Source organism: Diabrotica virgifera, chromosome 8, assembly GCF_917563875.1.
Source record: "Diabrotica virgifera virgifera chromosome 8, PGI_DIABVI_V3a".
Classification (NCBI taxonomy): domain Eukaryota; kingdom Metazoa; phylum Arthropoda; class Insecta; order Coleoptera; family Chrysomelidae; genus Diabrotica; species Diabrotica virgifera.
In genome coordinates this window covers 223,338,087-223,360,497 of record NC_065450.1, presented here as the reverse complement: position 1 = coordinate 223,360,497, position 22,411 = coordinate 223,338,087, and the positions used below count along the sequence as shown (strand labels likewise).

At 34.8% G+C, this 22,411-nt stretch overlaps 1 protein-coding gene across 2 annotated transcripts in view; it reads left to right on the top strand.

Annotated features, from left to right (window-relative positions):
- Window positions 1-15,883, top strand: part of LOC114341642 (uncharacterized) — a 49,539-nt gene extending 33,656 nt beyond the window's left edge. For both annotated transcript variants that reach the window (XM_028292453.2, XM_028292459.2), the window contains exons 4-10: window positions 2,724-2,865; window positions 3,957-4,175; window positions 4,604-4,802; window positions 6,007-6,228; window positions 8,012-8,254; window positions 10,898-12,602; window positions 15,705-15,883. In XM_028292453.2, coding sequence (XP_028148254.1) covers window positions 2,724-2,865; window positions 3,957-4,175; window positions 4,604-4,802; window positions 6,007-6,228; window positions 8,012-8,254; window positions 10,898-12,602; window positions 15,705-15,748 — 2,774 coding nt within the window. In that variant the 3' untranslated portion in view covers window positions 15,749-15,883. The remainder of the gene's footprint in view (window positions 1-2,723; window positions 2,866-3,956; window positions 4,176-4,603; window positions 4,803-6,006; window positions 6,229-8,011; window positions 8,255-10,897; window positions 12,603-15,704) is intronic.
- Window positions 15,884-22,411: the final 6,528 nt, after the last annotated feature.

Below are 22,411 nucleotides of genomic sequence, written 5' to 3'. Positions count from 1 at the left end.
TAGGTTCACCGCTAGAGGGCGTAATTGAAAATCAAAAATTAAAAAATCAAAATTTTACAAAATTTGCCTAATGAAAGGGCACTGGAGATCCGATCATCGTATTCTTCATAAAATTCTGCGCATATTTGATTTCACAAGTTTAAGTCTACCTTTGCAAATAAGAGGTGGGGGTAAGTGGGGACCTTGTTATGAAAAAATGGCTGTAAGTCCGGTTCTGCTAAATTGAATTTTGCAAACTTGGTCTTGTTAAAAACAGCTCTTTTTCGTCAATGTTAGAGTTATAATTTCGAAACAGCCTATTAAGTAATATGTCAGCTAGGAGGCGTTATTTAATTATTTTCAGAAAGCTAGTTTTCTTTGGGAAATATTAAATACAAGTATGCGTTTTTAATCCTGTATTACAAAATTAGATCAAATTAGCAACAGAATAGCGAAAACCGCATGTCGATACCTTTTTTCTATCTCGAGATATCTCAAGAAATGTGTAAATTTTAAACCTAACCGTTACTGTCACCGGTAAACGAAGTTAAGAAAAGGTAGTGTGCTGTGGAAAAAACAAAGAAACATTTTCCAGATCTCAACGTATATAATTAATTAAAACAAAAATAAGACAAACAACACTATAAAATATAGTGAAATAAATAAAAAACACAAGAAATAAAAACAACTACTTAGTGACGACTTAAATGTTCAAATTATTGCCCATCATTTTTGATTCAATCATTTACTCTTCCAAGACTAGATTGAACAGCAGTCTTAATTTCTGCTCTCGAAATGCTTTGAACATTGCTATTATCTGGATCATTTTTTCTCGAGTAGGCCTAGCTGCAAAAACAAGGTCTTTAATCCGTCCCCATACCTAAATAAAAGTGAAATACCAAACCGTCCCCACACCAAACAGTTAAATCTGGTGATAGTCAGATAATTGGACCCTTTCTTTTCGATAATGCTATTATTGGTGAACGCTATCTAATTTTTTAAGTAATGAATTGCCTCTTCTTCTGGAAGAAGCATCGCTAGCAGTTCGTAGGTCCATGTTGTTTCAGCAGGATGGTTGTCCCGCGCATTTTTTCAGAGTAGTAAGAGATTTTTTAGATGAGTCATTCGCTGATAGATGGATGGAAGCCTATTTTTTGGCTAGCCAAATCACCCGATTTAACTGTTTTAGACTTATATTTATGGGGGCGGATTAAAGACCTTGTTTTTGCCGCTAGGCCCACTACTGGAGAAAACATGATCCAGAGAATAGGAAACACCATGCAAAGCATTGCGAGAGCAGAAATTGAGACTGCTGTTCAATATACTCTTAAAGAGTAAATACTTGTATCGAAAATGTTCTTATTTGTTTGTTTTTATTTCTTTGTTATATTTTATAGTGTTGATTGTCCTATTGTTTTTTTAATTAATACACGTTGACATCTAAAAAATGTTTCTTTGTTTTTTCCACAGCACACTAACTTTCCTTAACTTCGTTTACCGATGACAGTAACAGTTACGTTTAAAATTTACACGTTTGTTAAGATATCTCGAGATAGAAAAAAGGTATCGACATGCTGTTTTCGCTATTCTGTTGCTAATTTGATCTAATTTTGTAATACAGGATTAAAAATGCATACTTAATTTGCATACGTATTTAATATTTTCCAAAGAAAACTAGATTTCTGAAAATAATTAAATAACGCCTCCTAGCTGGCATATTACTTAATAGGTTGTTTCGAAATTATAACTCTAACATTGACGAAAAACAGCTGTTTTCAACAAGATCAAGTTTGCAAAATTCGATTTAGCAGAACCGGACTTACAGCCATTTTTTCATAACAAGGTTCCCACTCACTCCCACCTCTTATTTGCAAAGATAGACTTAAACTTGTGAAATCAAATATGCGCAGAATTTTATGAAGAATACGATGATCGGATTTCCAGTGCCCTTTCATTAGTCAAATTTTGTAAAATTTTAATTTTTTAATTTTTGATATTCAAATACGTCCTCTAGCGGTGAACCTACAATTATGAAAATAATTTCCAGGATTTTCCCGAGGCAACTTTTGTTATAAATATTTTTTTCTCAAAGCTGTACTATGAAGGGTTCCTGAGATATGGCCGAGAGTCTTTCTTATTGGGACACCTGGTACATTCATTTGGACAAATACACAATAATTAGTGCAAAAATAGAACAAAATTACAAATTACTATTGTTTCTAAATTGTAGTGGTCAGTATTTACTAACAAAATAATATAATAACACTAAAAATTTTTCTTGATGAGAAAATGAAAACATATTACTCTACCTCTACACTACAGTGTAATCAGTGTAATACAGTGTACTTTCTTAAGAAATCTTTTGCACAATATTTTCTAAAATCGCAAGTTTGCTCTGACGATTTCATGAGGATGAAATACCAGTGGCGTAACTAACGCCAATGCAACCAATGCGATACATTGGGGTGCAGGTCTTAGGGGGCGCAAAAATCTGATATTCTTTAAAATGAGTCTACGAATAGCGGCGCACGGGGAATACTTGCATTGGGGCGCACTCAGACTAGTTACGCTACTGTGAAATACGTAGAAGCGAATGGCGGTGCTCTGTATTGAAATTAAATCTTAACTGTTTTTCGTCTTATTCTGTATTCTTTATGATTTTTATGTGTAATTTATAGGTCTTAAAAACAAAAACAAAATGAATATAAGGTTTTATTGTTGATTAAGATTTTATACCTTTGTAGATGCTCCCAGACCCGTTGTTCTTCAGCAGAATCAATACAAATCTGTCGTCCTCAACGATTTGGTCGATTCAGAAAAAGCACACGTCACCGAACTCGAGGGCCTCGTTACCAATTTCCTACAGCCGCTGGAAAAAAGCACCATGTAAGTACTACCCCAAATAAAATCTTTTTAACTATCATCAATCGTTGAAATGTTGCAGTCATACCTACACTAGCGAACATTTTAAGTTAAAATGGAAAGCGAGTAATCTGAGTTAAAGCCAATAAACGTAGGGGTTCCACAAGGTAGCGTTCTTGGACCAGTACTATACATTTTGTATGCATCTAGCGTTCCGGAGAGAGAAAACGCTTATAAAGTTCAATTAGCAGAAATCATTTCATATTAACTTTACTATAAAAGAAAATCATTTATCTCCCAATTATCTTAAACAACAGCATTGTTCCTAATGAGGAGACCGCGAAATAACTGGTTTAAATCTGGAAGTCAAACTCAAACGGAAGGAACATGTTAAAAGAAAACTGAACAGTTGAAGATAAAGTTTAAAAATATGTATTGGCTGATAAGAAGATATGCTCAACTTTCCATCCTGAACAAAGTACTGATTTACAAACAGATATTGAAACCGGTGTGGACCTATGGCCTACAATTATGGGGCTGTAACAAAAAAAGCAATTGTAGAAATTTAGAAACGCTCCAGAACCGAATACGAAGGAGTATTGTAAGTGCTCCTTGGTATGTTCGCAATGACGATTTACGTAGAGACCCTAAAGTCAAATCTATTCCAAATGAAATTAAGAAAGTCACCAGCAGACATGAAGAGAGGCTCCGTAAGCATCCCAACCATGAAGTACTTCAGCTTCTTGTCAACCAACCCCAGATGCGAAGGCTCAAGAGGACTAAACCGTTCGAGCTTGTATAATGTGAGAAGGTGTGTGCAAGACTTAGTTAGTGTTGTGCATTGTAGCCACAACAAGGACGTGAGCAATTAGTGAAAAGCAGAATCAATGCTGTGCTGTCTAGCCACAACAAAGAAGTGGGCATTTCATATCAAAAAAAAGCTAGGATTGACCAGCCAGGTCACATCTAGATTACCAATTTTTTTTGGAAAATTAGTTTAAAAAAAGAATGTTGATTAATCTTATAGATTAGGTGTGTTCTTTTTGTTTAAAATAAAAAAATAATCATCAACGGGATCTAGTAACTGACCCTGTTGGGTCTAATTTTATTTACAGCTTAACTCCTGACGAATACAAACAGCTGACGGGAAACATCACAGAGGTCTTGGAAACGCACCAGCAGCTTTTGAAACTCGTGGAATTGGAATCGAGTAAACCAGGTAATGATCAGCGAGTTGGTAAATTATTCCTCAATTGGGCACCAAGAATTAAAAGTATACACCAAGCCTACTGTTCGTTACATCCCAGGGCAGTATGCATTTTGGACAAGTATAGGTAAGATACTGTTTTAAATTATTTGAATCGTCTCTTCCCATTGCTCAATGTTTGTCTTTTTTAGTTTTTCTACTACGTATTCACTCTCACTTTTCATTTCTTTTCCGATATTTCTATTTCTCCCTATTGTGTCATTCAGGCACATAGTTCAGTTGTTTTTTTTTCAGTTCAGTTGTTTATATCTTGTTAATTTATCTTTGGCTTCCGATACTTTTAATCGTCTTTTAGATAGTTTAATATTCCCAGTGTAATGGAGGTTTTCAGGTGAATTTGAACAGCGCACCTCAGACCAATTGTAATAGAAAACAACAATTTTTGCTGTTGTTTATCTGTTTTTCTCGGTCACATTTTATACAAATTGTATAATGCGCTAATGCGATTGTATAGTGCAATATAATTTGGTGGAAATCAACATTTGTTGTTTTAAGGGATGAACTAACTAAATACATGGAATCAAAAGGTGCAGCAAGTCCTGGTGTACTGGTATTAACGACCATGTTAAGTAAACCGTTTAGAAGGCTGGACAAATATTCTGGAATGCTTCAAGAGTTAGAAAGGCACGTCGAGGAATCCCACCCGGACAGAGGCGATACCCAGAGATCAGTCAGCGTCTACAAGGACATTGCAGTAAGTGTTTGCTTTTTATTTTAACTTTATTTCTTCTTCTTTGGGTGCCGTCTTCTTTAAGAAATTTAGCTATCATTACGACTATCTTCACCTTTGATACTGCTGATATAAACAGATCAACAGAGTTACAATTGTCTCAAATTGTTTAGCCAGGATATACGTCGTCGGCCTATGCTTCTTCTGCACAGTGTCTTTCCCTTAATAATAATCTGCAGCAACTCATATCTCTCACCTCTCATGACATGGCCCAGATACTGCCATATTCTTATTTAAATTATTATTTCAATTGTATTTAACATCTCCTTTTTCTTATTCATTAGTTTTAAAACGTTGTTTGTAACATCATCGAATTTATTTTTAAAATTCTTCTGTAAATCATATCTTAAACGCTTCTATTCTGTTACTTATTTGGTTTATTATACTTTTTTGACCTCCATTCCATATAACACCTCAGTATTCGTACTTTGATATATAAAGTAAGTCTGGCCTCTTCGCTACTATCTGCAATCTTATTTATCATAACCTGCTATTCTTCAACCGACTCTGCAGTTGCTAACGTATCATCAACATCATCAATGGCGTTACAACTCTTCGTGAGTCTTTGTGGTGACTATTGCCTTCCATGTTTGTCGGTCCTGTGCCACTATTTCCCATTTTCTCCCGATCTTCTCTGACTGAATCTTAACACCTTAACGTACCATCGGCGTATCTGATATTATTTATAGGTTATCCGTTGACGTTAATTCCACTTGATGTTTCCTTTATGCTTTCTGAACGATCTCTTCTGCATATAGGTTAAAGAACAGCGGACAAAGCATGCATCCCTGCCTTACCCCTCGTTGTATTATTTCTACTTTCTAATAGTTCGTTGCCAACCTTTGCAGATGTAACTTGATAAAGCAAAGGTCTGATATTATTTTAATATCTTTCCTATCCAGATTTTTATCTTGAAGTAGCTGTGGAAGGCGATTATGTATAACTGTGTCAAATGCCTTGTTGCAATCAAGAAAACCGATATAAGGAACTTGGTTAACATCCATACATCTCGTTCCAATTTTCTAAAAATCCTTTGATGTATAATTTTTACAGCATTCTCTAGCGTTAGCTTTTTTTCGTTAAGGTTACGAACATCGACTTCAGCTACAACTTTATTTACCAATACTTAACCAATTCACCAGTACTTTATTTTGTGTCTCCTTTCTAGGCAACCTGTGCCGCCACCAGACGACAAAAAGAACTTGAGCTGCAAGTGCTAACTGGTCCAGTTAGAGGCTGGGAAGGTCCCAGTTTGACAACTTTGGGCGATATCATATATATGGGGTTAGTTTCGGTGATGCCGCAACACAACGACCGGTATTTTGTGTTGTTTCCTTCTACTTTGTTAATTTTGAGTGTTAGCCATAGACTGAGCGCCTTCATATACGAGGTGAGTTCCTTTATTTAGTTCTATACTAAGAAGTAACAAAACTAAACAATATTTCAGGAAATACATTATGATTTCAACACACAATATTTGAGGACCCTAGAACACAAGTGCCAAAAACATATTTTCAGTGTTCAGAACTAACACTTCTTGGCAACTGTTAACTTAGACTCAACACTGTTGGCTAAGTAGTTAGTGATTTGCCACCAGATCTCTGCACCCGATAGACTCCTCACTTACATCGCTAGTGAACCATGTTTTCTATGTATTTGGAAGTCAATTTTTGTATTTAACCCAATTTCCTAAAAATTGTCACTTACACCCCTTGTGTTCTAGGGTCCTTATTTGTGGTATATAAAAACATATTTATAAAACAACAATATTATATAGTGATGTAACGAATATTCGTATTCGCATTCGCGAATATTCGCATTCGCGAATATTCGCATGTTTTTGCATATTCGCATTCGCATCCGTATTCGCGAAATTTTTGCGAATGTTTTGCGAATATGAAAACCAGAAAAAAAATAATTTTAAAATACTATTAGGTTAATAAAATCAAAATCTATTCACTTCTCATCTTTTTTAAAAGGTAACTTAACCTCAAACATGCAGCTACTCTCAAATGGAAATATGCAGGACACAACAGTAGACAAAGAGACGGAAGATCGAATGAAGCGTTAACTCACTGGAGACCTTGGGGCTACAAGAGAGGAAGGGGCAGACCACATACGAGATGGTCGGATGACCTAAAAAGATGCGCAGGGACCATATAGACAGCATTAGCACTGAATCGAGAAGAGTGGAAAAATAAGGAGGAGGCCTACGTTCAACTTTGGACAAATGAAGGGCAATAGATAGATAAAACTTAACCTTGTATAATCACATTATCCCTTCACCTTTTTTTATTATTTGGTATTATGTAATAAAGCTTTAGATTCAGATTGATTTACACTAGATATCAATTAACTTTTCATTATAAATTTAGGAAACATTACAAAAATAGAAACAAATTAAAGAAAAACTGAATATTCGCATTCGCATCCGCATTCGCGAATGTCGGTAGCAGATATTCGCATTCGTATTCGCGAATGTTCAAAAAATGACATTCGTTACATCACTAATATTATAATAGTATTTTATAATTTAATTTAAACAGAATTAGTTTTGTGTATATACTTTTTACTAATTTCTGAGTAGAACAACAATATTACATAGCTGGAGTGGCAGCAAAAAGTTTATGCTATTAGGATAACTGTTTGAGTAGTTGACGAACATCATTAAATTTTTTAGTTTGTAATACTTTTCAACCGATAATATCAGTTTTTTATCCACTAGTAGTACTGTTTAAGTAACAGTAAAGATTTTTAATAACTACCATCACTTGTTCAACTACTAGTAATATTTTTCAGCAGTGGCATCTTTTTTTTCAAATGCTAGTGACGTCCTTTCATTTTTAGTAAAATGCTTCAAACAGGAAGAGTATATTTAAACCGCTTCTTGTATTCTTCACCCGCTTGTAACATTTTATAACATATTGTGGTATTTTTAAATCACTAGTGGTATTTTTAAATCGCTAGTGATATTTTTCAATCACTTGTGGTTATTTTCAATCGCTAGTGGTATTTTTAAATCGCTAGTGATATTTTTAAATCGCTAGTGATATTTTTAATCGCTTATGGTATTTTCAATCGCTTGTGATGTTTTTCAATCGCTTGTTGTATTTTGCATTTCGGAGCTGGGACTTCTAATTTTAAAAATCATTACTATTGTTTTGAATTTTCAGGGTAAATTGTTCCTTTCTGGTTTGTCCGTCACGAGACTGGAAGACAACGACCAGCACAAAAACGCCTTCGAAATCAGCGCCCCCATGATCGACAGGAGGCTGGTGGTGTGCCAGAATAAAGAAGACGCGGACCACTGGGTGGAATTATTGAGGAAGCAGATGCCTAGGTCGTCCACCGTTTCCACCGTTAGTCAGAAAGTATCTCCGTCCCAAGCACAGTTCGTTCCACAGCCACCTCCACACGTAAGTTTTAAATTTGTGTATTATTGCCATTGCTTTTTTTAAGCGAAAAGCTGCATTAAAAGGGAATTTTGTAATAATATTTTTGACAGATAAGCGGAAACATTACTTGATGATTTTTTCCCATACAGTCCGTACAATTTAGATACCGTTGCACGTTATCCGCGTCATAGCACGTGACGTCACATGATACCAGCACGAAATATTTAAGTCGTAGGTGTGTTCCTTTTTAGAATCGTTTAGATGAGTACACTGGAATTACAGCCACTAGACATATTTTATTACATATATACATATTATATAAAAATAAGATCCAAAAAGTTCAAAATTCGTGTCTTCGTTTAATTTTTGGTATAAGAAGGCGACAAAGAGTATCGCATAAATTAAAAGAAACTAAATGGCTAAATATGGAGAATAGAAGAAAACATCATTTTCTCACTCTTTGTCATAAAGTAATTGTAAATAAAAAACCATCTTACCTACATCGAAAAATAAAATATCGCTCTGATGTTCACAATATAAATATAAGAAATAGGGGATTGTTGACTATTCCTCCTTTTTCAAGTGAGCTTTATCGACGCTCTTATAGTTATCAAATCATCAGTTTATATAATAAGATTCCGTCTACATTAAAAACATGTAACATACCAAAATTTAAATTCTTGTTTAAACGCCGTCTCCTAAACATTCAAAATTAAGGTGCCGTGATTTTTTTTCTCTTTCTCATAGTAATAAAAAAGTAAGTGGGTCCGTCTTCCTTGTGAGGTGCATTTTTTACTATCTTACTGTTCAATATTATATTCTTTACTACTGTTTTGTTAGAACCATAAGACTACTATTACACTGGGGTTAAGTGGAAGAATATTTTTGTTGTGTCTTAGAACACAGCAAAAATAAACTTCGCCCTCTACTTTAGAGAATATACATTTTTGTTATACTTATTATTTTTTGGAAATAAAAGTCGGTTTATTATATTATTATTATTATTATATAGGAAGAAATAATATTGGAAGATTTTATTAATGTAAATTTAAAGAAACATACCCTAACTTGTTTTATTTAATTTGTATAAGTGGAATATAAAGCGTTTTTATAAAGCACACTTGTTCGGATTAGTTGCGGTATTGACAATTAGCACTTCAGATTTGTTTTTATTCTTTACTATAAGTAATTGTTTTATTATATTTATTGTTTGTATTATTTACTTTAACGTAAGATTATTACTTAATTCTTGTTTTCTATTTCTAATGTTTTTATTTACTTACATTGAATATTAATTTGTTTTGTTGTATAATCCACTTCGCAATAATTATGTGATATATTTGATTTAAAATGAATTCAAGAATTTTTTGTAATTGGGCAACAATGTTAAATTAGATCTCTGACGTAGATAATGACGTGCAACGGTATCTATATTGTACGGACTATACATGATAAAAATCATGAATTACTTTCTAAATTTTCTTTAATATGTACTTACAGTGCTTGTTTCTGTGTCAATGTACGTTATCAAGAGAATTACTTAAATATTTATATCTACACTTTATTTGGTACTGAGAGAGAGAGAGAGAGAGATAGAGAGAGACTGTCAGAAAGAAGAACGACTGGGTAAGTTCAAAAATTAAAGTCGAGGATATGACAACAAAAATTGTCAAACTCAAATAGAGCTTCGCAGGCTGCACTATTAGACAAAATGACCAACGTTAGAACGCCACAATAGAACATTTGAGACCTTTCGATGGACCAAGAGGATCGACCAGTAGATGACGTCAAAAAATAGCCGGAACAAATTGGAGGTATGTCGCTCAGGATAGAGATCGATGGAAGAATTTGGGAGAAGAATATGTCTAAAAATGGGCAGTATACGCCTAAGAAGAAATTAATAGAAGTAATTAATGATAATTTCCCATTTGATGGATTTAATATTTTACTACTGCTATTGGCATACCAAATCTCCCTCTCCCTGTCTTCTTTTTGTCTGTTGACTCCTGAAGAGTCCATAGCGTATTTCAAACATGCTTTTCAGTGTACAAGGATAGCCCCATGCGAATTAAATGAGAATTTTCTGACAACGTCGCCGCCCTTCACGACAAAGGCCGTGAAAGGTAGTATTAGGCAGGTAGTTGTAGAGGATTATCGCTGTTAACTGTTGTGGAATACTAAAGGAGGATTTATTTATGATAATTCACAGAATAGCAAACCCGCTTGCAATATACAACCATACTGATTCTAACGTTTAAAACGGAAAATAGTAACCTCATGCCTCGATCGCTCGTATCTCCATCCTTCTCTGCCTTGGGCTGCTAGAAAAGCTTCGTGTAGATCATAGCTGATAATTTCTCTTATTTGATCCATCCAGCAAGTAGTGAACCTTCCTGGTAATTTTCCGCTAATGTTACCTTCGACAATAAGTTTTCCTAGGCCTTCTATTCTCTCTCTCACTATCAAATAAAGTTTAAAACGATTAAAGAATGTCTAGAAAATAATTTTCAGAAATGAATCGATTATATGAAGTTGGTCACTGAGAAATATGCCTGTGTTTTTGAATTTATATCCATTTACGGCCTTTATTACAAAATTCTATTATTTTTACATGCATTTTACTTTTTTAAGAAGAATTTAAGTGAGTTGTCTCTCGTATTTCAGCGTCTAGATCAGAGGGGTTACTGCAACCGTGCGTCAGTGATAAAGTATAAGTCGCCTAGCGGCCATCGCCCTGTAACGTATCCCCCTAGTCACTACCCATCGGCAGCCCCATTCGCTGCCCTAACGAAACATTTCCAAAAACTCATCAAACAGAAGTTAATAACAAGAAAACTTCTGAAGAATCTTTTATATTCGGAGTATTTGAATAAAAGAAACTTGAATTTAGTTAAAATAAGGCACCACAGAACCGAAATCAGTATTTACACAAAGGATATTCACTGTCGGGACAGTGTTATCCATTGCGAGAGTGATTCAGATAGTGATAGTTCCACAGTTAGTGATAGGAAAGTAGTTTCTGGCACTAGTTCCAGTAGTTCTAGTAATCCGTTCGGGTATGTAAGATACTACAATCCACAAACAGGATCTGGAAGGGAAGAAACCAAATATGAAAGTATGCTCGATTATGGGGAACCCCCAAAAATAAAAGTCCCTAGTTTATTAGTGTCCAAAGCCAGCATTCACCTGCAAAAGCAGTGGTCCGAAGAATCGGAAACTAGTGCAGCTCTGCCTGAGCCCAAGGCGTACATGGCTTGCGAAAACATAGCGAAGCTTAACGATAGTTTAGAGCTAACAGGAGCTAACCTAAATCTACCGGTTCCTCAAAATTACGTACCAACTACACGCCAAAGCTGCCCAACGAAGTTAGTGGGAAACAAGTTCAACCAAACTAGTTTAACGACAATATACATACCAACGTGGTCAAGTTGTGATAACAATATGGCGTGCGCAACTCAGTCTTCCCCGAAAACTTCCGCTAGCAGCACCACGACTCATTCCAGTAGCTTAGAATTACCTGTTAATACTATGCCTCTTCCCGACAACATGCTAGCTGAACTCTTGTATAATTACGAAGATTGTTCTTCGAAGTTTGGAGGAAGCGAAGAGAGTTTGATACTCAAACCTCCTAGTATGTTTGTTAAAGAAGACGTTAAGGTGGTACAGCAAAGCATGAGCTTAAATTTAGAGAACGTAGGATTCCGCAAACACAGTATTAATTCCGATAAGCCTAAACGGCGTAGCAGTTTACAGATAACGCCCAAAGAGTTTCACGAGTACCCCAGTACTTCCAGGCAGTCTTTGTGCAGGTGTTGCTTGGAGTACTGCCACAGTCCGAGATCTTCAGATAGCGGGATGGCTGGAAGCTGTACGTTGAATTCACCGGATTCGGCTAACGTGAACGAAACCTCTGATTCTGCTCAGATTCGTTGTAGTATAGACATGGCTAATCTTTTTGACAAATACAGTGACAAACAAGACGCCATATCGTTGAGTGAGTTAGTTGCTAGAGATTTCGAGTCAGAGTGTCCGTGTACTTCCCCGTTCGGCTCTACCCCGCGTACTTCAGGACAAGATTGTATCAACGAAAACGTCATCACAAAGTCGCGTGATAGCATGACGTCATCTACCAGAATGCAATCGAAACTGTACGTGGTACCTTCAAGGCCAAGTGTGATCGGACCGGTCAAATCTCAGTCGATGGGGAGTTTGCTAGAAGATTGCCAAAAAGATGATACGGAGAAGAGCGAAGAAGGCGACGATTGTCCTATGTTCAAGTCCGGGCTGTACGCTCATTGGTGGTTGAAAGCGAAGATACCAGCAAGCGTGGTTAAGGGGATTTACATCAGTACCCGACCGAAAAATACAGGCAAGGGCATGATTCTGGCCGGTTTGTTTATTTTTGTGGTTTTGTGATTTATTTAAAAAGCTATCTAATAATCTAACCAATGGCTTGTGTGTTTTTGGCCCTTGCCTGTATGACACCTCATCTTAACTTCATTCATGCGATTAATTGATCACTTCTCATTGTAATCAACCGACTTGCTTTTTAACATGCCATTTTTTTTAATATTCGAACTGACATACTGTTTGATTTTATTCAGTTTACCAAGCAATAGCATAAAAAAATTCTTGTATTAATGCAAAATTGTAATGTAAAATTAAAGACGTCCAACTGCTTATCAAGAATACACCAGTGGACCGAGTAAAACAGTATATTACGTATCTTGGAACAATAGTAAACAAACAATGGGATCACTCACAAGAAATAATGTGTAGAAAAGAGAAGACTATGAGTGCATTCAATAACATATGTTTTGAAACTCTTTAAAAGCCACAACCTTAATCTGGAGATAAAAGTAAGGCTCCTACGATGTTATATCTTCTCAACATTGTACTACGGAGTTGAATCCTGGACATTCACTGAAGCGATGGAGAAAAAACTTGAAGCCTTCAAATGTGGATATATAGGCGAATCCTAAGGATATCATGGATGGGCAAGATAACCAACGAGACCGTACTACGAAGAATGGGGAAAGAAAGAGAAGTGATGTTTACAATTAAGAAGAGAAAGTTAGAATATCGCGGACACATAATGAGAAACGGCACTAAATACAGATTACTGAAAATTATCCTTCAAGGCAAAGAATAGCCTTAGTATGCGAGGTATAATATGAAGAAGAAGAATATCATGATTAAAGAACCTGAGAAGATGGTTCTCCACAACAACGACTAATCTATTTAAAGCATTAGTTAATAAAATAATTGTACCCAGAATGATCGCCAATATTCGAAATGAATAGGCACAAATAGAAGAAGAAGAAGTATTAATGCACGTAAAATCATCATGGAATTCCATTTTTGTTTGCAATAAGCATTTTAATACAAATTTTAATGCAAATAAGCATTTTAATGCAAATAACAACAAAAATAGCCAGATACATAAAAAAGAAAGGAATAACACCAGCTTTCAGAACTAACAACAACTTAAGCAAACATATTAAAAACAATAAAAGCCGAAAGAGAAAGCAACTACAGAGTGGTGTGTACAAACTAACTTGTGGTGATTGTCCGAAAACTTACATCGGTCAAACTGGCAGAACTTTTGACAAACGGATAGCAGAACACAAAAGGGCTTTCAACAATAGAAAAACAGACACTTCTACATACGCACTTCACCTTCTAGATCATAATCATTCTTTCAATGAAGAGTTTCAAATTCTACATATTCAAAATAAAGGCCTTAAGCTATCACTTTTAGAATCAATGGAAATTAATAAATTGAAAAATACAGATATAATTCTGAATGACCAACTCGAGACATACAGCTCCCCACTCCTCAACCTCTTCAGTTAAAGACTTAAAAAGGCAAACACATTGTAAAATATATCACTTGAGAAAGGCACTTTGCCGAAACAGCTGTAGTAATAACATAGTTGTAATAAATTTTGTGGAAGTATAGAAAAACAAACGTTTTTCAGTGTTTTATTGTGAAATAAGCATTTTTCTGAAAGTGCATTTTTAATTTAAACAAACACAAAAAAAATCGAATAATACTCCAGAAATATAACTGTTGACGTGGAAAAAATGCTCCAAACAGAGGAGAGATTCCCAGCCTACTCTTGAAATAGTAGTGAATACAGAAATTCAATAAAACTGCAGATTTTATTAATTATTTTTTTAATTGATAAATTTTAGTCTTTTGCGGAACACATTTCATTTATCGAATACGTCAAATTATAGAATTATACAGAGTGTTTCAAAAAGGTATGTCACGCATTTCGGGGACAAAAATAAATTGATTGAATCCAACTTACCTTAGTACAAAAGTGTACACAAAAAAGTTACAGCCCTTTGAAGTTACAAAATAAAAATCGATTTTTTTTTTTCATATATATCGAAATCTCTTAGAGATTTTTCATTAAAAATTGACATATGGCATTCTTATATCAGCAACATCTTAAAAAAAAATTAAAGTGAAATTTGTGTACCCCATAAAGATTTTATGGGGGTTTTGCTCCCTTAAACCCCCCCCCAAACTTTTGTGTACGTTCCAATGAATTCATTATTGTGGTACCATTAGTTAAAGACAACGTTTTTAAAACTTTTTTGCCTCTTAGTATTTTTTCGATAAGCCAATTTTTATCGAGATGCGGCTTCTTTTTTAATATGTTTACATAAAAATTCTATGGGGGTTTTGTTCCTTTAAACCCCCCAAATGTTCGTGTACTTTCCAATTAAGCTATTATTGTGGTACCATTAGGTAAACACAGTGTTTTTAAAACTTTTTTGCCTCTTAGTATATTTTTGATAAGTCACCTTTTATCGAGATGTGGCATCTTCTTCAAAATACATATATGTACCTAAAAATGTAAATTATAAATAAATTTTCAGATTATTAACAGGTATATCATAGGTACTTAACCATATTATACAAATATGTGGTGGATTCGACAAATATTCAAAATATCTCGATAAACACTGGCTTATCGAAAAAGTACTAAGAGGCAAAAAAGTTTGAAAAACATTGTGTTTAACTAATGGTGCCACAATAATAATTTAATTGGAACGTACACAAAAGTTTGGGGGGTTTAAGGGAGCAAAACTCCCATAAAATTTTTATGGGGTGCACAAATTTGACTTTAATTTTTTTTAAGATGTTGCTGTCATAAGAACGCCACATGTCCATTTTCAATGAAAAATCTCTAAGAGATTTCGATATATGAAAAAAAATCGATTTTCATTTTGTAACTTCAAAGGGCTGTAACTTTTTTTGTTACACTTTTGTAATAAGGTAAGTTGGATTCAATCAATTTATTTTTGTCCCCGGAATGCGTGATTTAATTTATGACATACCTTTTTGAAACACCCTGTAGAATATACGTGAGGTCAGTGTCAGTAGCTTTGAAAAAATTATCATATTGTAATGTAGTATTGTCCGAACCAACAAATTTTTGTCTTTTGTCAATAGATGACGCCACTAATATCAGGCGGAAACCCAAACCTGACGAGTAACCACCAGCGCCAAGGCAGCGTCCGTTCCATAACTCCCACTCTTTCAGCTTCCAATCATAGCATCGCCAGCGTAAACGCAGCAGGCCGTGGATGGTCGGCCATTTGTCTGCGCCCCACCCCGCCGTTGCGACCCTACCTCGCTTTGGGTACTTCCCCCAACGGACCGTACTCCAGGTATACCAGCCGCAGGCCGATGAGCTACAAGGAGGACGGTTTCATCTTGGATGTCATCGAAGCCTATTGTTCCATCATGAAACCCAGAAGCACTGTTAATTCAGGTAGGTGAGAATGGGAATTTTAAAGTGCTCGAACAATTTACGAGGATTCTTTTTAGTTTTGCATATAGCCGCTTAGAGGGCGCCACCAGTAAAACCTTCCAGCGCAAATGTAACATCAATATTTTCTTGACATAATAGCCCAATAAATGACCGTTTTGGAATGTAATTTTCAGGGGCAACTCCGAATTGCATGAAAATTTGAATTTAGGTTCTACTTACCCTCCACTTCAAAGTTGAATTTGTGCCGTTGGTTGCTTTTACTTGGGGGGTGACAGTCACCCCTTCTAAGGGGTGAAAAAACATACGCTCAAGATAATACCGGAAATGGATAAATTGACAGCTTATAAGCAACTTTCCTTCTATAAAGTTTTTACGTAAGTCAATACTTTTCGAGTTATTCGCGATTGACAATGTTGATTGTTCGACAACGAAACTACGTTTTTAGACGGTTTTTCGCAAATAACTCAAAAAGTAAATATTTTATCCAAAAAAATATTCTTATCAAAAGTATAGCTTATAAAAAAAAAATGAAAAATGGCGTATCAGTAAAGTCTATAAATTGAGTAAAAGCAAAGTTGTAGCTCCTGAAAAATACGTTCTTATTCGTCTAATTCCAAATCGAATAATTCTATGCGAAATCACCGAAAAATTAAGCACTTTTCGGGAAAAGCTTATTAACATTTTTAAAGTATCTAATAAAAGCTTTATATTTGTTTTTTACAGAAGTTTCTAGCATCAAAATTAAACGAGTTACACTGAAAAAAAAGTTGGCCCATTTTTTTGGTAAAAAAGAATCGTGAAAACCTCCCTTCATTTAGCACCCTAAATAAAATTAATCATGACCACTTTACCATTTATTTTAACTGTATGTGTATTGTTTATATAATCAGTAAGTTTGATTGGTTTGAAGTGCTTATTTTTGAAAAAATTTGGTTTTATAGTAAAAAAAATTTTTCTAAAATTTTTGAAAAATTCCCTTTTTTGAAAATAACTTATAAAGTATTAGTGATAAGAAAAATATTAAACAGTAAAAATGTAGGTTTCGCTATTATAAATATGCTAGTTTCATTTTTTTCCGTAGAACAAAAATTGGTTAAGATATGGCTGTTCAAAATTTGCATACACTCGTGATTAGTGACCCGTTCAAGATTTTCAACTATAACCTTTTAAAAATAAGCACTTTAAACCAGTGAGACTGACACAGATAATATAAAAAATAGATAAGTAAGTAAATTGTTTGTAAAGTGGTAGCGATTAATTTCATTTGAGGAGCTAAACAACATTTTTTTACCAAAAAAAAGAGGGCCAACTTTATTTTGAGCGTAGCTCGCTTATTTTTAATGCTAGAAACTTTTATAAACAATTAAAATAAAGCTTTTTATAAACACTTTAAAAAGATTTGAATGAGTTTTTCCCGAAAATTTCTTAATTTTTCGTTCATTGCACCTTGAAATATTCAATTTGGAATTAGACGAATAAGAACGTATTTTTCATGAACTACACTTTGTTTTTACTTGATTGATAGACTTTACTGATACACCACTTTTTTCGGTTTATTATAGGCTACACTTTTGCTAAGGACATGTTTTCGATAAAATATTTACTTTTTGAGTTATTTGCGAAAAACCGTCTGAATCGTAGTTTTTTTGTCGAAAAATAAACATTTTCTATCGCAAATAACTCAAAAAGTATTGACTTACATAAAAACTCTATGGAACAAAAGTAACTTAAAATTGGTAAATTTATCCATTTCTGGTCTTATTTTGAACGTATGTTTTTCACCCCCCGAGAAGGGGTGACTGTCACCCCCCAAGTAAAAGCAACAAACGGCACAATTTCAACTTTGAAGCGGAGGGTATGTAGAACCTAAATTCAAATTTTCATGTAATTCGAAGTTGCCCCTGGAAATTACACGGTATCGCCGTATTTCATTATATCGCAGAGTTCCATTGCGATACAACAAGTTTTGTAGATACAGTGACTTTTTGAAATTAGCAAGTTGGACCAAAAGTGGATCTTAACTGAGAACATTTTCGAGCAATACCTAATTCTTTTTTAAAGTTTTCGGAGAGGATTATCCCAAAAGCAATATCTCGCAGAAATGGTTTATGTGTTTGGGAATGAAGCATCACACCAGTCAACTATTTCCCGCTAGTATTGCGAATTTCAACATGTTCGGTCCAATCTCAGCGACGAATCCAGGACAGGTCCACCCAAAACAGCATTCACACAGCAACCGTGTAACACACCGGGAGATAGAGGCATCTTTGGGCGTTTCAAAGACCTCGATCCAAAAGATCCTACATAAAGAACTGGGTGTTACGAAGTTGGTTTCCCGTTGGATCACTCATTTACTCACAGAAGAGCAAAAAGCAGTTCGCGTCAAATGATATCGAAAAACATTGGAACGATTCAACAAAGGAAGGTCAAAAAACGTTTATAGTATTGTTAATGGCGATGAATCTTTGATTTACTCCTAGGAATCGGAAAATAAACGCCAATCCGCTGTTTGGGTGTTTCACTATGAGCAAAAACCAACAAAAGTGATCCGTTCTCGAAATGTGTCAAAAAAAATGGTCGCAACTTTTATGTCAAAATCTGGTCATGTGGCAACAATTACTTTAGAAGATCTAAGAACGGTTACTTCTGAGTGGTATATAACCGTTTGTTTACCAGAAGTTATCACGAAACTCCGACAACGCAACACACAACGGCGAATCATCCTACATCGGAACAATGCAAGTGCTCAAAAGACAATAGAGTTTTTGGAGCTTCAAAACATCGAATTGTTAAACCATCCACCGTATAGCCCCGACCTAAGTCTCAACGACTTCTTCACGTTCCCAAAAATCAAGAATTCAATGCGTGGGCGGTGATTCCAGTCGCCAGAAGAAGCCATCAATGCCTTTAAAGCAGCGATTTTGTAGGTGTCAACTGAAGACTGGAATAACTGGTTTATCAATTGGTTTGGACGTATGCGAAAGTGTATCGGTCTTGGTGGGATATATTTTGAAAACAACAAAGTATTTTAAGTTTATATATTTTTTGTCTTTATGGCTATATGCAAAACTAAAAAGACAATCCTCGTAGGGTAACACTTTTCTACGTCCAGATAACTTTTCCTAGTGGAAATGGTATAAAAACAGGATATTTAAATTGTTTGGCTATATATTGTAAATTTTTTTTGACTATATTAACATAAAGAACCGTGTAGAAAAGCCCGGCTGAACCCTGTTATTACAAAAACGCTTTGAGAAACGACAAATACTAGGCCACTAGGTTGTTCAATTTTGCGGTTCGATAAGAAAAATACAATTTTATGGTTTGAAATACACCCCTAAACATCAATACAATTGTTCCAATAAGATTCCAGTTTATAAATTCCATTTTTGAAGTGAGAATGTGAAAGGGCTACAAAATGTGCTTTCACAGATTAATTTGAAACAAATAGAAGTCGCTAGGGGCCAAATCTGATGAATACGGTGGATGCTCCAACAATTCGAACTTTAATTCACGGATTTTAGCCATTGTTAAAATGCTCATTTGACACTGTGCATTGCCTTATGAAAAAGGATTTTTTTCTTCTGCAAACCGACTCTGGCAAGTTTACATAATTCAAATTCAATCCATCATTAAGTAGTATTTTTACAGTTAAAATACGCTTAGAAAATGATTGCTCACACAGGTTTGTTCATTTTGCAGTCACAGTCACAAACAAACAACAAAATTTGAATATATTACTGTCAAAAACGCATCATTTATGACATCGGCCCAAAAGCAAAAGACATACATAGCATTAACAATTTGAATATTCTTGTATATAATTTCCATCTTCTTCAAGGGATATTATTTTCAAAACTTGAGTTTTCTTTATTTTTGTATATTATGCTTGTATATCCTTTTACTTGATATGTATTTAGTTCTTGCTTAGAAAGAAGTAAGAGCTAAATTTGAATCAAGTTTTAAATGTTATTCTATACTATTGAACTTTTTGTTTATAAGTTAAGACTGGTTGACAAAAATCGTAATGGCTTTTGAAATATAAACAAGTTATTTAGCATATTATGTCTTATAGAGTGGTGTATTTGTTTTTTCTTTTGGTTCTTATTGTTTTTAATGTATCTGCTTAAATTGTTGTTTGTTCTGAAAGCTGGAGTTATTTCTTTCTTTTATCCCTACTGGGTTTTTTCTCTGGTAGTGGGAGGACTAATTTTAGGACTTTCTTATGCAGTTTTTGATTTAAAATTTTGTTTACCGTTTGTCCAATGCTTTATTCATTCTGCCTAGTAGGTTAAAAACTTAAAAGAAAGGTTAAAGCTAAATATAGAAAATAATTATGCAGTATGTCAACCATTCTTACTTATTTCTTACCCATTTATGTCTTCCTCGTCCTAACAGTAAGCTCTTCTTTTATTCCCTATGTGCTGGTATTCTTTGACACGAGCAGTGGAACTCTTGACAGGTGGTAACGTACAAATGCATGACAAGTTAGCACGTTCGCAATCGCACAGATCCAGCCTGGATCTGAACCGATCCTCGTTTAATTCGCCTATTCCGAATCCACCTTTGGCCCATCCGCACCAGTACAGACCCCACCAGAGGGCGTCTACCTGGTGCTGCGGCTCGTTCGTCGCGAAACAGTTGCGGAAAACGCAACACTTAGGGTAGCCGTATTGTCTGAGGATGTTTCTTGGCAAAACGTATCTATACACATATTATATTTACGTTGCCAGTGAAATGATGTCAATGGCAAATGACAGTTGACATAAGACATCAATTGTCAAAGCAAATCGAGTTTTTCTTTAATTTTACAAAAAATTTTTTTTAAATAAGGTAATAAACCTTAAGTTTATACTAACAGGTGGGATGAAAAGTTCGTAGGCTGACACATAGATGGTACTACTGGTATTAAATCCATATGATTTTTAGTCAGCCCTAACCTTCAAAAGATGCGTATATAAATTTGACAGCTGTCGAACTATTAGTTTATGAGATACAGCCACATATTTTGAGTGAAGCAACTTGTCTTAGTTTAAACAATGGATAAAAAGGAATTTCGTGTCTTAATAAAGCATTGCTTTTTGGCGAAAAAAATAGGGGAGAGGCTTGTACCTTGGGCCACCCCATTTTTCTTTTATTTTGCTCGCGAACTGTCAATGTTTCTTATCTAAATTTCTTCTACAATCGTCGTCTTTCTGTGGGTAGTTTTGAACGTGATTAGAAGTCGTGTGCGGCTATCGTAAAAATATCGTGTTTTATTTCGTGAAAAGTAACTATTTATAGGATAGAAAATTTTATTTTCTAATTGTTGTGTTAACAGGTATCGTAAATTAAGTATTGTATTTTAAGCTCCATTTAAGAAAACTCAGAAAATACTCATTCCGAGTTTCGACCAACCCTGTATACTAAAATTAAAAATTTAGCTATACCAATGATTCTCCACAATAGTAGAGTATATTAAAAATCATTTGAACGTAAGTAGAGTTTTAGATGTCAAACTACTACAATTCTACAGGGTGTTAATTTTGCTACGAAATTAATAAAAAAGCGTAATTATCTTTTAAAATACCCTGTATAAGATTACAAAACCTCATATTTTAAGAAAGAAGACATCGAAGAGAATCTAAAAATATACAGGGTGTCCCATTTAAAAAAACGAAGTTATAAGCAACTTCCGGTATAACCGGAAGTTGCAAAGAGATGAAAATATTTTCATTTAATAGATCATCCTTCAAAACCCCTGTATTCCAATTTTCATGATTCTGTTGCCTTTAGTTCTCGAGATATTTCTAATAGGTCAGTTATCTGCCTTACCCTGTATTTTTAAAGGTTTACGGGTGGTTCAACGTACAGGACTACGTGGTTCAAGGTACAGTACTGATTTGTACCTTGGACCAAATAAGCTCTAATAAATAAAATTCTAAAAAATGTGTTTGGTTTTGTTTTATTAAAATGACCTTTTAATATAACCGACGAAAACATAAAAAAGTCCACAAAATTATTTTGGATGACCGTAAAGGGAAGTTGTTCGAGATAGCTGAGACTCTAAAGATATCAAAGGCACTTGTTGGATATACTGTGCATGAATATTGGGGTATGCGAAAGTTCTGTGCAAAGTTGGTGCCGCGAGAGCTCACAATCGATAAAAAACAACAACGAATTGATGATTTTGAGAAGTATTTGAAGCTCTTCAATCGTAATAAAACCGAATTTTTGCGTCGATATATTACAATGGATGAAACATGGCTCGATCATTTCACACCGGAGTCTACACGACAGTGCCGAGTGGACTGCACCTGATGAACCGACTCCAAAGCGTGGAAAGACGCAACAGTCGACTGGCAAGGTTATGGCATCAGTATTTTGCGATGCGCGTGGTATAATA